Source organism: Cygnus atratus, chromosome 25 (assembly GCF_013377495.2).
Source record: "Cygnus atratus isolate AKBS03 ecotype Queensland, Australia chromosome 25, CAtr_DNAZoo_HiC_assembly, whole genome shotgun sequence".
In the NCBI taxonomy this organism is placed as follows: Eukaryota; Metazoa; Chordata; class Aves; order Anseriformes; family Anatidae; genus Cygnus; species Cygnus atratus.
Window position 1 is genome coordinate 5,633,580 of NC_066386.1, and position 17,469 is coordinate 5,651,048.

At 46.6% G+C, this 17,469-nt stretch overlaps 1 protein-coding gene across 4 annotated transcripts in view; it reads left to right on the forward strand.

Annotated features, from left to right (window-relative positions):
• GPATCH8 (G-patch domain containing 8) overlaps window positions 1-17,469 on the forward strand; it is a 54,943-nt gene that overhangs the window by 10,137 nt on the left and 27,337 nt on the right. Inside the window, exons 1-3 of one of the 4 annotated variants that reach the window (XM_035566968.2) lie at window positions 12,985-13,057; window positions 13,138-13,332; window positions 13,968-14,067. Coding sequence is in view for 1 of the 4 variants with exons in the window: in XM_035566963.2 (XP_035422856.1) it covers window positions 4,885-4,959; window positions 12,985-13,057 (148 nt within the window). In the remaining 3 variants the exon portion in view is untranslated. Of the gene's footprint in view, window positions 1-4,884; window positions 4,960-12,984; window positions 13,058-13,137; window positions 13,333-13,967; window positions 14,068-17,469 lie in introns of those variants that run through there. The other 3 variants (XM_035566963.2, XM_050715508.1, XM_050715507.1) reach the window with 3 other exon arrangements.

Genomic DNA, 17,469 nt, shown 5'->3' on the forward strand with positions numbered 1-17,469 from the left:
TAAATTCGGGGATGCCCAGCTTACCCTGACAAGTGGGCGTAAAACACCAAATTAATTTCACTTGTATCGAGCCGTTTATTGGCAACAATTCTTGGCGCTAAATACTTTGGGTTGGAAGTGTGATTAAATTGTTAACATTTGAAATTATACTTGCCAGGTCTGACTGCTACAATGTTTGGGACCTTGGGAGAAAGAAAGGAGCAGCAGTGCTCTTCCCCTCTGGCTATTTCACTCGAATTGTTTCAGAAAACCCAGTGACCGTTTAGTCTTGGACAAAATGGGACTTACTGGGCTGGAAGGCCCAAGTATTTGCTGCCCAAGTAAGGGAGCATAACGGTCAAAAATCCCGCGTAGAGGCAGCTTTTGCTAGTTGATTTTCAAAAGCTGTGCTCCGGACTTGATAGCTTAGCGTGCGAGGGCTCCAAGACACAAGGCTTGGCTGAGAGCTTCGTGCACGGATCCGACGGGGAGAGGAGGGGAAAGGGAAGGGCGCGGGGCTGCGAGTGGCCGGGCGGTGGCTGCAGAGCTGAGATGATGCCGCCAGACGAAGCACAGGCCGCGGGCGTCTTGGCTCCCGGAGGCGAGCGCAGCAAGCCCAATAGCTGGCGTGCGGTGTGGAGCGAGTGCGCGGGCATTAAAGGCTTGCCCTTGCTCCTCATCCCGGCAGTGAAATGCGTTAGATTTTGGGGTGATTGTAGTGACACACCTGGCTGGAGCCTTTGCTGCGGTACGGAGTGCTACAGGTAGCAGAGAAGGATGCTGGAGTGGAAGCCCATCGTCTTACTTGCCCTGCTCTTTCAGGACGGGGCTAGCAGCTGTGAGGAGGCAACGAAAGCAGCGCGGCACGTCTTGTTTGACAGCGCCTGAGCCGGGAGGCCCCGGTACAGCCCTGGAACTGGGGGCGCCACGCTCAGCCCTGGGGAGCGCGCCGCTGGAGCAGGCAGGGGCCTCGTCAGCTGGCAGGGCCACGATTTAGCATCTCTCTGGGGCAGTCACATGGGGAAGATGATTTGGGAGAAGGTTTTGAACAAGCACTGTGGTTTTTCTTTTTTTTTTTTTTTTAATGTGGCCATTATTTGATGATCTGGTGTCCATTTGGTGGGGATTGAATTACTCTCTACGCTTAAAGGTTTCTTCTGGAGAGAGAAGCATTGCTCACATCTGCAGAAGATGCAGATTAAATTCATATTAAAATGTGGTCTGTGCTTACAGTTCTCGTGTGCCAGAAACGTAGTTTATTCTCAACAGATTCAACATTTAGGTTTTAATTAATTGTTAGATTTAAATGTTAAAGTATTTTGTCTCCCTCTGATTCATTGTCTTAAGACACAGCGGCACAGAAATGTGAAATGGATCCGTTCGATGTGCCAGGTTGAGGAACTGGAAAACAAAGGCAACAGATTGAATTCCCCCCAGCTTGTTTCGGAGCCAGCTCCAGGGCCGAGGAAGCAAAGGGACAAACTGTGCTGCCTCAGCCCCACGGAGTCCCGGCTCCAGAAGGCCTCCGATCACGCGATGGCAGGCAGCACCGCTTTAGCGAGGGTTTATTGTGGCAGCTGGAGCGAGAGCCCCTTCTCTGCTTGCTCCTTAGGCGCCATTATGATGAATACGCTCATAGATTTGACCTCGGCGCGACTGCTGGATTACCTCCTGGCTTTTTTTCCAGGGTGAGCTACTTGATGGCAGAAGGAAAATTTTTCCTTTGTTTGCTTTAAGTATTGAAAAAGAATGCTCTCTGTGATGCGTATTGCTTTTGGTTTGGTTTGGACACTTTGTTACCCTGGTGGCTTAAATCGCCAGGCGTGGAGCAGACGACTTCCTAATATAGTGAGCGCGGTGTCGGCACCCCCCGGGGCTCGGCGCACTGTGTGCCGACGGAATTCGCGTTACCCAGGGGTTCGGGGCGATGGTAAGCACCCTGCCCGCTTCCACACGTGAGGCGTTTGTAGTGCCGCTACTTGTAAAAGCGGGCAGCCCAGCTCCACTCCCATTACCGGTAACAAAGCCCCGGAAGTATACAAATATATAAAATAAAACCCCAAGTATATAAAGTAGATAATAGTGAGATCCCTGGGACTTGGAACAGCTTTGGTTGCTTTTTGGCTTCTTTGCGTTTGTCTCTGATCTGTTCAGTCTCCTGCATAGCTTCTGGGAGGAGACTTTTTTTTTTAAGCGAAGACAAATAGAGTTGTAAAGCCCCAAATCAGCAAGGTGTGCTTTCAGAGTGGAATTGACCCTTGCCTTTTTAAAAAATAATTTAAATGTGTTGGCAGGCAGTGCACAGAAGGAGACGGTGAGTAGGCAGAAATATTTTGCCAGCTCCAGGTAATTTAGTTGGCATACTCTGAGCTATCTGCAGGCAGCAAAATCACATCGTGAAATCAATGGGGGAAAAGAAGCCCATGACTTGGCTTTTGCTGGGAGTGTTTCAGGTGCTCATTACCTAAATGTTTTGTGGGTTTCGCTTTTGTACATGAAGTTTTACTAACGTGCAGCAGCCGACAGCACAAATTCAGCAGCAGCATACATGCTCTTGACTGCTTTTGTTCTCTTGGGTGCTGTTTTGGGGAGGCTGGGCTTGCTGACTTCACAACACATCCGTATAAGCTGTGTACAGCTGTGTTGAGCCCATCTCCAAAAGCTACCGATTTTTGTCGTACACGGCTCAAATACTGCACGTGCACAGTAAGTTTGCCTTTAGCTTGCTTCTCGAAGGCTGTCCGAAAAAGTAGTCGGGTGGGAGCGGATTGCTGCCTGCAGAGGAAACCCCGAATCTGCTCTGGGGACATGGGAAAGAACCGCTGGGTGTAGAGCGTGGCCTGGGTGGGCTGTCTGTGCCCCGCGGATGATGGATAGGGCAGAATTTCGGGTGTCAAGGCACGTTTTCTTGGCGGCAGGTTTCTGTCAGGATGCTCTCTTGCAGATTTGCATCACTGGCTAGGAACGCCAGTTTCAGATGATTTTTGGAGGCTGTTGCCTGGCTTGTAAGCTTCCAAGAGGCAGTCCGTTACGGCTGTAATTTGCTCTTTCTCATGCTGGCTTTCATTAAAATTCTTGCAGAAGGAAAAGTTGGTGTTGGTGGAAAGGAGGAGAGCAACAACATGTTTCTTTTGGCAGCGGTGTGAGGTGTTCCTGCTCAAAGAAATTGCGGAGCTGGGATGCAAGTAAAAATCCCCACGTGTTTGGTACTGGCTGAGGGTTCTGGTGGCACTGGGAAAGGGGCGGTGACAGCCTTCGGGGGCTGCACGGGGCCGTGACACCGGGCAGTGCCCGGGGGAGGTTGGGAAGCCGCAGAAGCGGCCCCTTGCTGGGCCCGGTCCCTCCAGCAGGCACCTCTCTGCTTTGTTTTCGAGCTCGCAGTGGGCAAGTGGAACTTCTTTCCCCCCCCCGCCCCAAGGTCTGTGTTAGCTGTGGCGGTTGTTAGTGGTGCGTCGTGAACATATCGAATGGCCAAAACCGGTTCACAGCGTTAGCAATTTCAGGAATTTGAGGCTTCTGAGAAGCTCCACCAGAGACGTGGATTTCCTGAGATGGCCACTCGTGCTGAGGGTGTTCCAGCACCGGTGGCTGCTCTCCAGGACTCCGGCTGCCATTTGCTTCCCCAGCTCGGGAACCCCTCTGCTCAGCGCCTCGGAAGGACGGGGGGGTTCGGTTCCGCCCTGCAGCGGGCGCATGGCACTGGTCTCCGGCTGCCGTCGCTGCTGTGCTGCGCTCATGTGGCCCGGCAGGATGGGGCCCGGGGTGGCCCTGCTCAGAAATCAGCGATCTGAAGCACATGTGGTGTGCGTGTGTGGGAGCTAGGTGTGGCGCATGATAACAAGAATCCTACTTCCTTTTCCTATCCACGTGGCCACTCTGTGGGACTGCAGACACCTCGTGGGCTGCAGCTATCTTACGGAGTTGATCCGGGAGTGTAGAGAAGCGAGGGGCTTGGATTTATCGCTACCTGTAGCCTTTTGTTTGCCCTGTGAGCATCTGCACGCTTTATTAGTGTGCTGTGCGTGTCTCGGTCCTCCTTCCTCAGACGTGTTCATCTGTTTGGCCGCTGCCACTTCTGCGTAGCGGCTTTAGGTACCGCGCTCAGAATGCTCCTGCCTGGTGCTTCTGGGCCAAGCATCCAGTCTGCAGGCTGGCTTCGTGGCACTGAACCGAACGGCTCCTGGTGTTGGCGGTCGCTTGGGCTCACCCGGCGCTGTGCGGCTGGGGGTGCAGGGAGGGGGCTGCTTCAGACCATGGCCATGTGCTGGGGCGCGGCGAGGGCTTCCTGCGGTACTGCTGTGGGTTTTGATTGACTTGAGGTGCATGACATTACACATATGCTACAGGCAGTTTGGATTCCTGATGCAAGGAAAGCCTTGCTCTTACTTTAAAAAACAACCAACCAACCAAAAATCCCAAACGAGAAACAAACCAACAACACAAATAAACAAAACACAACAAACAGCAACAACCAAACGAACCAAATAACAAACACGCAAAATAAAAAACACCCCCACAAAAAGCCTTCCTGGAGCTGGTTGGGTCAGTTCCTTCTGCTTCTTGTTCTGTGTGGTTTTGGCCAGCACTGGTGCTTGTGGTCAATGTTTCATAGACTTTAAAACAAAACAAAATGAAAATAAACAACCCCCCTAAAGTGTTGGCATCTTAATTTTTTGGTATTTTACCAACTTCTATAACTTGTGATCCTCATTCAATTGGTACAGTTGGGTTTCAGAATGACTCTTTTTTTCCTATAGCCTACATACTGAATGGAGGCTGTATTTAATTAGTTTATATTTAGCCAGCAAAACAAATATAAAATCTAACGTGCACAAGCCTGTATCTTGAAATGACACCGCGGACAGTGTGTTCTGCTGTACAGCTAACAGTTTCCTTCTCTTACAGGGCAATCACTTTGATCAATATGAAGAAGGGCACCTGGAGATAGAGCAAGCATCTCTAGACAAGCCTATAGAATCGGTAAGATACATGCTTATCATCATCAAGCCACCAAAAATTAGGCCGTGATCGGATGGTACTTGATGTGAATGCAGTCAAATTGGTTAGGAGCGGGCTCCTTTTTGAAAATGACAGTGAAGGGTTAATTGTTTTGGTGAATTGCATGCCAAGATTAAGTGGGCCAGGGATTTAATCTTTAAGTAGCTCTCCCGAAATTCTAGGTAACTTAAATTTTAGTTCATTGTGGTATTTCAGAACTTATTTACAATAATACATTCACTTGTAGACGCTTATTTCGTTCTTTATGCGTTTTGTTGAAGAATCAGTATAATTCTTATGTGAACCAAATGGAAGACCGTAGTAAAATGTATTTTGATTCTTTATAGTTTTAATTTCGGTTTAGTACCGGTGTGTTAAAGAACAGCGTTAGGATGACATCCGGCAGTATGGAAACATGGATGCATTAGCGTTAGTATAGCAGCCCTTCCCCATCAATCTGAAACTGTGCTGTTTCTTTAAAGTACTTTTCATTTTTTTTAAAAAAACAACTCCGAATTAGGTATGGAGAGTACAGCCAAAAGATGGGGAAAATTAAGTTTTGTTTAGTTTCACCTTTTTAAGCTTTTTGGAGCTTTTAAATTTTTCTCTCTGCAAAGCATCTTCTGCTAGTCTCAGGCATGATATCTTGTTCAGCCTAAACTTCACCCGCGAGTTTGGCACTTAGCTTTTGCCTTTCAATTTAAGTATTCATTTGCAGTTTCAGTACAAGAGGAAGAAAAGTGGTAGAGAACAAAGGAGGGTTGCCCAGCAGCGTTCTGATTAAGACTAGTTTTTTGTTAGAGTTAGGACTTCTCAAATATTTCTTTTCCCGGATAATAATTTTAAAGTTTCTTCATGTTAGCGTGCACTTAGAAGAAACTCATTGTTAGCAAAAGATGAATATATATTTTCATTCGTGTGTAGGTTGATGTTGTGTGTGTTTGTGTGCGTGTTTAGATGTTTACAAAAATTTACACAACTTGGGGTGTTCGACATTTTTCTTCCGCAGCAGTTGGCCCATATTAGCTAAGCAGCCATGATCTGGTTTGTATTGCACGGTCTGCCTTTTTTAATTTCTTCTCTAGGGTTTCCTTTCCCCCTTCTTATTTCTGTTCTTCTGGTCCAGTGAACACTGCATATAGTACCTACTGTCTTAATGTGCTGGCATGATGCTAGATTTAGGCATGGCAGTAATTGATGACGCATGAGATAATGCTGCAGAGATGGGAATTTGTATTCAATGTTTTCCTGAATACTTTAATCTTATGTTGTGACATGGGGATTTTAATTAAAATGCCAAGCTTGTTTTCTTGTGTAGATATAATGAGAAGTACTTGTGGGTATCCTATCTACTCTGTGCCATGTTGGAAATTAGCATTTACAAAATAATTAAAATACTACCTACAGACTAGCCTGGTTATCTGCTTTCTAAATATTTTTTCAAACAGGGGAATAGAAATGGTCGTAGGTAAATCTTTATGGTATCCTGAAGGAAGTGATGCCTACTGAGGCCTGTAAAGTCTGAACGAACACATAGACTCTCAGTGAATCTTGGATCACCTACAAATGTAATCGTTCGTTGCAGTTTGATTAATGTTGAGCTGTGGCAGAGAACTGAAATTAAATTACAGCTTTAGTATCCCATTCATGCATGTATCACCATCCAAATATTGTGGCATTATTCCTGTTACTCCAACTTCATTGGAGGTTTTAATAGACACAGTGTAGCCTTATGGTTAAATTTGAAAAACATCTGATGGAGAGGAGAATGGTTTACCCCTTATGAGAAGAAAAAGTTAAAACCTCCAGTTCTTATTTTAACACCCCCCCCCTTTTTAAATATCTATTAAGAGAAACAAGCATTTGAGGAGAAAAACCCTTAGCCTGGGACACTGAACTCTAGGAAAAAGTCACAGAAATGATGAAATGTGTGTTCTGCATTGTCACATCCACTGTGCTCTGTGTTGGAGCGTGCTGGAGCTGGCTTCACGTGCTAGTCCCAGAATTCAAAAGCTGCAACTGCTGCACAGTGGCTTGGCTTTTTCCCTGACTTGTAAACAAGCCTGGTTTTAAAAAGTGCCATCAGAAACAAACCAGTTGCTTTAAAAATTTTCATTATCTTCATGAAGTACGCTGTTGATTCTTGAAAGAAAATCTGTAGCTGGGAAGCACAAATAATTGTCAGGTTTCCTGCCACCAATGACAACGATTTTGCTCCCACCCTTGTAATGACCCATGTGCTTTTGAAACTGGCAAATTGCACACATTAAAAGGAGTGGTTTCCTTGTCAGAGTCTGGTGTACCTGTCCTGCGAGATTTTTCACTAGGAGAGTGGTGCTCACGCTGCTTTTTCTGGCGTCAGGTATTTCATGCTGTTGGCCCACCCAAAAGTGCATAACATGCTTGAACTGAAATTGAGAGGGAAGGAGTAAGTACAAGTATATAACTTGCAAATGCCACACATCTAAATACTTGCAATATTAACATTTATTCACAAATTATTTTGTAATCCTTAACCAGCTCGCTGTTAGTAATTCAACTGACCTTTACAAAGGAATGAATCTGCTCTTAGCAATGAGTAAGAGCCTGTTCCACATTGTGGAACTAGTTTGGCTGACAAATGTCTTTGTGCGAAGGAGGGTGTTCAAAACAATAGCAGATCAAAGCACTTCCCAGGTGAAGTTTAAAGTTCAGTTACTCCACAGATCGCAGTGGATCAAATATATTCTCTTAAATGTGCTTCTTGCAGCTTCTCGCATCTCTTTAGTAATACGAAAGCTCTCTAAAGGCTAAAGGCAGCTTGCATTTGGAAATCCCACAGGGCAGAGGGTTTCGCTGGAAGCACTTGTTTGACTGTCACCGCTGAAGTGAGATCCATCTCTGCAGCATTATCTGTTGAGAGGTGCTGACTGTACTGCTACAGCATGCAACTCAAAGGTGGCTGGAAAAATAGGTTTGGGAGTCTACAGATCATTACAATGTTGAAATGTGTCCTCAATTAGCGCACTAGGATTTTGTTCCTGTGGAAATCCTGCTTTGTACAGCTTGTTTAGGCCAAAGATGTCTGGACTGAAACATGCGACTATAACCAAAGTATATTTATGGAAAACAGAGCTGACACGAGCTAGTGGATGTACGTAGCTTAAGTGAGAAGCCAGCTATTTTCCATTACGAAATTGAAGAAAGTATTTCCTATCAATGAACTCTTCGTAGCTGCAAAGACGGATATTTATTTTTCCCCCGCAAGTAACAATTTTTGTTGTTCTTCTGGCTTGAAAGATGCTGCACTTACACTGGATGGTCATGTCAGTGGAACCACTGGTGTTTGGTGTCCTTGAAAATCAGAGCACTTAGCCTTTCCTTGATTCAAGAAGCTGCATGCGTTTGTTTAAAAATATTTTAAGTGCACCGAGTTCAGGTTTTTTAAACGGGAAGTCACAAAGTATTGCAGCTTTCATAGAATCCAGATTTTCTTCACGTTAATTTACTTCTACTTGTGTACTGAATCTTGCTGTGAATTCACGGTTTTCTTTGTCCCAGCAGTACAGATCAAGTAGGAGATAGCGATACACCCTTAGAGCCCCCCCAGGACAGCAGCTCTTTCCCCCGCAGACCACATGCAGAGTGTCAGGGAGTCGAACCAAGCCGTCATCGTTGCAGGTTGGAGGCGAGGCTGCGTATCATCCACTGATCCTGGAGCTTGGTAGCTTGTCCTCGTCATCACTAACAAACGTCCTTTCCCTCTCTCTAATTCTGCTCAGTCACACGAGGAGGTCCTTGCCCTGCGCAGGGTTTCAGACTTCAGGTGCTAGGTGCTCGAAGATCCCAAGCCGTTGTAGACGTCTGCACGAGCTGAAGTTGGGTTTTGTCGCACTGTATATCTGTACGGATCTGTGGACTCCGCTAGTTCCAAAGTGTAATTTGATGAGGCTGCTGATTTGACATTTAGCAGTAGCCATATGTGGACAGCGCTATAAATAATGTGCTTCTTGAAGCTGAATGGTGTAGCATTACTATTTGGCTTTTCTCTCTAGTCTTCATTGTGTCATCTGTAGTGAGCTATAGGTTTTGTTTTGGGAATCTTTTCAACCTCTTGTTTGCATGGGTTCACCCGGTAGCATCCAATCCTTGCTTATAGATTCCTCAATACACAGTCAGCACAGCTTACAACCCACTCAAGAGGCGTATGGTTCCTGCCGATGCCGAGCTGAACAATGCGAACGCAGCACGCGGGGTGGCGTGGGCATCGTACGGAAAATCTGTACTGGGCACAACTGGTGTTGGTTTATTCGTAACGCAGCTCGATCCACCTGTTGCAGATTCTCTCCACATACAACATCATCAAACCCTTTCAGTTCTCGTACGCATCTTTTCATCATATGCATTTTTTTTTTCTATTGGCCAGGACCTTTGTCAGAAACTCGTGCTGGGGGTATGGTGCTCAGGAATTGCTGATACCTGGGAAAAGTGAGCAAGGGCACCTGGTCAGGGCGCAGGACGGGGAACTGGGGAAGCCACTTTGAGCTGTTCGAGAAGGTCACTTTGCAGAAGATTTTCCAGAGCAGCTTAGCCAACTCCCCCGAGCGTCTGGTGAAGCGTAGACCTTCACGTTTCTGACATGCCTTTGAAAAAGTTGCACTAAATCTGCCGTGCGAGGTTCCCCGTCTGTAAATAGAAGCGATTGCCTCTGCTGAAGAGCTTCAGCGTGCTGAGAGTAGTGCAGGGAGGTGTAAATTGTTGCATCGGGAGCCTGCCAAGGCACTCGGCCTTACGCTGAGCATCCTGCCATCCGGGGCTAGCGGTGTGCAGCGCTGCTGCTGGAGAGCCGGGAGTAAGGCTGGAGTAAGCTTGGAGTAAGCAAGAGCTCCTTTGTTCACCCGGCTGCCGCACATGAGCTCTGAAGCGAGAGCGCAGGCACCGAGGGCTGGCAGCTCCGCTCCGATTTCCTGCTGGGGCTGGGGGCGTTTTTGTAAACCACGGCAGCTTTCTGTAGGAAAACTGCTGCAGCACGAGGCTAGGCTAGTCAAAAGGCACGGCAGTTCTTGACAACAGCAGGAGGCTTGGTGTAAAAGAGATGGCTTTTTCCTATGGGAAAGAGTCCACGCTTTTACAGAGCTTACACTTAAAAATGTAATTGGAAAAAAAAAAAGGCAATCAGCGGTTGCAACACTTGCTGCCCTGTGTCCTGCTATCCCCAGTTACTCGCCAGGCTGTCAGAACAGGTCTCACATGCGAGCCTAGCAATGCTGGCCTTCCAGAATTGAATTTTTTAGGGTAGCATTTACACTGAAGGGCGTTCCTGCCAGCCTCCCGCTGTGAGAGGTCTGTGATAGGGCTTTGAAATGCAGGAAAAAGGTAGGACGTGGTTAGAAATCGTCATGAGCAGACGAGTGGCTAGGTCCCAACTTGAATGTTAATATGAAACTCTTGGGGTTGCTCTCCTGATTCAGTGAAACAAAGGCGCTCCATTTAAATTCGGTGATTTTTGTTTTTAAATCAGCAAGTTTCACTGCTTAAGGAAACAAATGGAAGCGATCGGGGAGAAATGCCCCCTTCCTGGGAACTGAGGCACGATAATGTTCAGGCCTAATTCCAATTTTTGTCAAACAACTTGCGACCATCCTCTTGAGTGGTTTTGTAAAAGTGGTGCTAATGTGTATAACCCTTCTAAATTTTTCTTTTTTTCCCTTTAACATTTGTTTACCCCTTCACTGTGTCAGTCACAACACACCGCTCTTGAATCTCCCAGCTGGTCTTGACTTGTTGAATTTATTTTATGCTTTCACTCTTCTTTAATAAATACATTACTTGCAAGCAGTGAATTGAAAACAAAGCAAAAGAAAAACTACCATTAGTGATTGGACAGTTTCTTACTTTGTGTTACATTTAACTGTTCTTTTGACAGCCCAGTTTTTAAAGCCAGGTTCGTATGGAAATGCTTTCACTCCACTTGCACTGCTTTTGGAAATAGCATACTGCTTCATCTGTCTGTTTATTTTAGTGCATTCATAACACAACACAGTCAGCACAATGTCTCATCTCCACTTAGCAAAAGATCGCAAAGTACTCCTTGTCCTTTTTTGAAAACGCAGCCATTTTTGTCAGCATCAGCTTTTAAAATCTGATTCAATAATCCTTTGTCGGATACAGTTGACGTGCTAATGGTAGAACAATTAGTGCGTTATCCGCAGGCCCTATGAACTGGGGCCTGCTTTGCAGGAAGGACCGCGGGGTCCCTGGGGCCGTTACATAGCGGTCTGCAGCAGATATGGCCCAAGGTAAGTTTTCCTACACTTCCACCCCGGTAATCTCCGTGGTCTTTGTGATTGGAATACATATTTGTTCGTTTTTCCTTTTATTGCATACGCTGATTTAAGCTTTTACAAGCAGACATTCCCTTACTTCTTGTTTGATTTTTTTTTTTCATGTAGCCCTAATTATGTCCTGGGGGAGAGCCAGGCGTGTGGGAAAGATGTACGCTGGTGCCTCGGAAAATACAGCGAGACAAAATGTCTCACTTCACTGGTGTATTGGAAAAAAATGAAATTTATACTCGATAGGATGTTTTTTGAGGAAAAATGTCTCCATGCAGCCAATATCTTTGGGAAGATTGTGTCTTTCAAGCGGATTCACCAAAGTTCTGCAAACTGTGTGGTCATTTTCTTCAGTGGGGAATGAATGGAAGGAATCACTGCTGTTCTGATTTCTGTTGATGACTTGGTTATTTAATTACAGAAACATGCAGCATTTTTTGTACGGTTCCATGTACCACTCAATGTTATGGATTCACAGCCCCTTGTGATTCAGGGTATTTCTGTGATATCCTGAGTTGTGGTTTGTGTAATGGCAATTAATAACCTACAAACATATCTGGTTTCATTCTTGCCTTTTTTTTTTTTGATTAGAGGGTGGGCACGTTCTTACCCAAGAGCCCATCTGTGAGGAGTTGTCAGTTGCTCACCGCTAGTGAACAGCGGATCCCTCAGCTTGAGGGTCATGAGGGTGCCGTTGGCACTCCTGGATTTTGTCATTGGGAGGAAGAAAACTTGCAAAAAACCAAAGCAAACAAACAGGAAAAAAACCAACAAATCCACCCTATAATGAATGCCACTCCGAGCCCTGTCCAGCCTTATTTAAAAGCTGACACTTAATTGCTGCCTCAGTACTTTTCCACTTAACTTATTCTGAAATAGCCTTTTTTTTTTTTTAGGAAGATGAGACATTATGCTTATTGTTTCCCCTACATGCACTAATGGTTCCTTGCTGTTAACTTATTGCTAGGCCTGTTTCATTCTAACATCTTAGTATTTTTGTTAGTTTACATGTGAAATGCATCACCCAGTCTGTGCTTGAGCTCATTTTATTTAATTGATTTTATTATTTTTTTTACTAACCTCACTGTTTTTTCAGTTTAATATTGGCTGCATGCTAGTTTATATATATATATACATATATAAAAAACCCAATCAAGTCTAGCCTGGATTTTGCTATGATTGTGTTTTGGTTTCTAGTGGTGGGGCAGTCTTGCACTTACAACTTACTCAGTATTATAAAAGCCTGACACACAAACAAAATGACTAAACACATTGTAGATTTTCTTTACAAAAAAAAAATCTTAAGTGGTGCTGTCTAGGTGATGGATATGATTGTATAAATAGCTTGATTTTATGCTTTTTACTGTCAATTTTTATTGGTACACTTTATTTTCTCCCACATTGCTTTTTTTATTTTTTTATTTTATTTTAAACATGATGCACAAAAGTTGCCCAGCACACCATCAGAAAGTGACCGTCCCCGATACCCCGTCCCCCTGGAAAAATTCTAGCCAGCAATTTTTGACATTTGTCTTTCCCTTTTATTGGGCATATATTGCCTTTTCAGTAGCATTTTTTTGCATGCATATATATGTAGAAAATCTCTTGCTCATCACATGTTTAAATGTCAGCGGGAAGGGAAGAATATATTATTGGAATATTTTTGGTTTGTTTTCTCTGTTCTGTCTGTCAGGATAATATTGGACACCGCTTACTCCAGAAACATGGGTGGAAGCTGGGCCAGGGATTGGGAAAGTCACTGCAGGGTAAGTCCAGCAGCTTCTGTCTGAAACATTCAACACCGGCTTCAGTCTTTAACAAAATTATTTCTGCTTTTTGTTTCTAGATTAGATTTTCTTTCCATTATTAATATGTCCAAACAAATGCACTGTTGAGTTTCATGTTTAGCAATTTGCGAGCGGAAGCTGCCGCCTCCCTGACCGGTGCAGGTTAGACGTGACGTGTGCGTGGTGTGTCCCCGTAAGGTCGCCGCGTGGGGCCCTTCTGGAGGGAGGTGACTTAACTGCCTACTCACTAACAGGTAGTTGTGCAGCTTCTGAAACTTCGTGATACTCTGCTGGCTGGATGCTGTGATATTAAAGAACTAAAAGCACAACCAGTTACAGTGATCTGTCTGCATGTTTCACAGCGGTGTCAGAAGCCATTGGAAGGCAAGGCAAAGGGCCCACTGGTGCCTGAAAGTGGTGGCAGAGGCTCATGTGGATGGGAGAGGCTCGTTTCTGGTCCCTCCGGAGGGCTTCCAAGGGTCTCCTTACTTCTCTTACCCTGCAGGCTCCTTGCTAGGGACTCAGCAAACCTCCCTAAGACGCTGTAGCGCTAGTGGAACCAACACACCCAGCCCTCGCTCTGCCCCACGTCAGAACTCTTCCTGGGGTGCCAGAGATGCCCGATTCGAACTGAGCAAATAACTCCTGGTTCCTGGGGTGGGTGGGCTGCCCTCAGCTGGGTTGCCATGAGGAAAGCCCCAGGTAGCTTCCTACCGTCGGAGTAGCTGCCTGTGTGCTTGGTGTCTGCCTGTGACTCCTGCAGGAAGGCGCTCGGCGTTACCGCAGGTGTGGGACCCTGTGCCCAGGCTGCTCCTGTCGAGACCTTGTGAAGTGTTTGAACCTCAGCGCGCCCCGAGTTCCTCAGAGTAACTTGCTCCTGTTCCCATAGCCTTAGTCTGAAGACCTGGGAGCTTGTAATTGGACTTCCCTGCCCCTACAGTGACCCCATTAGAGACATAATGTCTGTGCTGTGGAGGACTGTTGGAGAGGTAACGAGTTCTGAGCTCTGGAAATGCATATTAATCTCTTGAGCTAAGGCGCTCTAACTTCTCAGACAGGACTGCACTGGTGGTTAATGCTTCTCGCTTCCTCTAACCTGGTTTCATGTGAAATTCTCCGGTTAATGCATGGCATTCTTACGGTCCTCTCTGCCCCGTGCTGGTGCCAAAGCTCAGGACGTGGTTGCAGTCATCACCTCTTAGGCTTCTGCTTTGGCATGGCATTCACTGGATGTGTAATTTGGTCTGTTTTCTCTTGGGTGCCCCGTATTGCTCTGTGTGTCACCAATGTGGAAACATGGAGGCTTGAAAGAAGCTAAAGCCCTCTCGCAGCCCCAGCCGGATTCGGAAGCATGGCCCCGAGGGCACCGTGCGAGCCCTGTTGCAGGCACTGACCTAGTGAAGGAAGTGGCAGATGACTGCACAGGGCGAGAGGTGGTGGCACTGTGTCCCGAGGCTGAGACCCAAGACTGCCCACGGCAGGGTTCAGGCATTTGCGTTTTGATATTTGTCCAGCCCAAGACTTTTTTCCCACTGCACATTTCAGAGTGTTGAATCTGTGCCCTGTCTCATGTATTATCGAAGCTCGCGCGATTTGAACCGAGTGGAAGATGCAGGCAAGCTGCTGGTACAGCCCGTGAGGAGCTTTCTGCATTCCCTGCATTTTAAGAGAAACGCGGGAGCAAGACCAGCCTGTCTAGTCTGACCCGAGCACGTGCTGAGGCTTTCCTGATGGAGGCTTTGCGGAGGGTGCAGGGATCGTGTGGTGCCTTCACCTTCGGGCAGGGCGCTGGGTGCCACAGAGCTGTCGAGGGCGCTCCCCTCGGCTGCCAGCAGCCAGAGCCTCTGTTGCTGATGGTCACTCTGGGAGCGCTTAATTCATTATCCAGTGACCTTAATTACGTCATTGTCCCAAAATCCAAATACAAAGTGCAAGGGGGGAAACGTTTGCATCCAATTTTAATCTTGTTCTAGGAGTTTGAAGAGTGAAGTCACTTGTTGTGCATTGAGAATAGAAGAACAAAACAAAACCATTTTCCCTTCTTCAGAAACGTCCAAGAGATCTCTAAAGAGGGTGAACAGAAAATGCAGAGCCTCTGTGCCGTGAACCCTGCTTGTTTCGAGCTGTGCTTGAGCCTCAAATTATAAACAGCCCACGGGCGATTTGATACAGCGGAAGTAGAACCACTTCAAGTAAAGTTTTGCTGCAGATGTGTTATCTGGCCTCCTGTATCTGGCTGTGGAAAACCTTTGCAGCAAGCCCTTAAAACTGCATTTGGTTTACACGTATTGAATTGGGAGTACCTTCACCTTTTTCCCCCGCGTAGTTGATGTCAGTTAAGCAGGAAGTTGAGCTCAGTGTGCTTATTTTCATCGTTGTGCAGCTTTTAAATCTAGCTGTTTGTCTGCTGGGGCTCCCTCCTTAGTTTCAGTGAATCTGAAACTTCCAGTACAGTTATACTGGGCAGCCATCAATACCTGCTCATTCTGTAAGGCCCTCAAGTTGTTCAACAAGGGCCTGGTGCCACCAGGCTGTGCCATGGCGATGGCTTCCCTTGTGCTAACTAGCCACTGTGGACGTAATCCAGCAGCGAGGGCACTGCTTCTCTGGGCAGTAGCCAGAATACCCTAAAATTCACACTTGCCAGTTGCTAGCAGTGCCTCTTGCCGTTCTTGTAGTACGGTGATGCCTGGCTGATTGGCTTGTTCCCTGTGCGATGTCAGAAGCAAGCAGGGTAGTTTTGCACCTCCAGGAGAAGCGCCTCAAGGCAGCAGCACTCGCTAACCGTGGTAGCGGTGCCTTTGTGGTGCTGGCAGAGGAGCTGAGCCTCTCGGACCAGAGAGCAAGAAACCCCCGTCCTCATTGACGTAGCTGGCGTAAGGGGGGGCTGCGATCCAGCTGGAATGCGTCAGCGTGCTGCTTGATCTTCGATTTGTATCGAGTGGAATATCAGGCAAGGGTAGTGCTCTCTGAGTGGGAGAACGATGGTTCGGAGAGGCTCATAATGAATTCAGCAGTCATCCCTCTGCTCATCTCTTCTCCTGGTGTATTTTGCATTTTTCTCCCCCCCCCCAGCCAGCAGCTTGTATTTGGAAATGATGCTTTGACTTGCTGACGGCTAGTGAATATGAGAAAGCAGAACGGGGGCTGCCAGTTGATAGGGATCACTTTAAATCTGGAATGTGCGGCTTGGGGAGCCGTTGTTTGTCTGGGAAAAGATGTATGATGATTTTGTTCTGACATGAGAAGATGGTAATCGTGGACTGTTTCCCGTTCTCGGATGGGGACGTGTAATTGATAATCAAGAAATCTGTGGCCTGGTGAAGAAATGGAGTTAGCAGTAGGTTAAAAACAGGGCCTGACTGTCGTGTGCAGCCCCCTGCTAAATGGGCCTGCTAAATAAATCACAAGTGACCTGAGAGTCAGAAGGGCTGAGTAAGATCTTGAATTCAGGTGTTCTGATGCTTTCTCTTGGAATAAGTATTTCGTATGAAGTTGGAGCATTATGAAAAGCATTGGAGGATTGACATGCAGAAGTAGTATAACTTTCATCGTGCCTTTGAAAATATCTTTATAGGCTTCTCTTCATATCTTCCCCTTGTTTCCAAATTTTTGCTATAGTATTTAAAAAAAAGTTTTTTGTGCTTGAAAACATCTGAGTTCTCTTGGTCCTTGTGTGTTTGATAGGTGGTAACTCCTCCAGGAGGAATAGCTGCAAGAGAAGTAGTTGTCTCATTTCACTAGGGAAAACGGAGCAGAGCAGATGAAAGCTCTCCTTAGGGAAGACAAAGGCCATCAGCACTTTGCTTTGCCAGGAAGGACAGGAATATGCAACTCTATCTGATGTGTTCAGAAAGAGAGGATAACACTTAGGGTGCCCGCCGAAGTGACCCAGCATTTCAGGCTGGCAGGTGTTTTAATTTGGCTCTCTTGAATCCTTCAACTAACTTGTCGGAGGAGTCACGTCCGAGGAAGTAGGTGGTTGTCTGGGGTGGGGTTGGGGCTGTCGGGGTGCATGGGGGAATATCTGATAAACGTCACCAGGATGGCTAAGAGCAAGCGGGCAGACTGTAACGGAAAGCTAATGTCCAGGTCTGGCTTCAGCGAGTTCATTCAGAGCCCTCCTCCCCTTCCCACGGTCGTCCTGCAGCTGCCCCTGTTGCTGTTGGTTGTGGCGGTGTGTGAAGGGCTTGTTAGCTGGGAAGGTTCGTCTGGTTGGTGCTGGCTGTACAGAGGGACTCCGGCTTTGGCTGGGCACGGCTGGCTCATACCCAGCTGGGTGCCTGTGAGCGGCTTCTGGGCAGCTCTCATACTCCTCAGTTGTTTTTTTTTTTGTTTTTTTTTTTTTTTGGAGCCCTCTCTTAGGGAGATGTTTGCTCGACTGCAGCCCT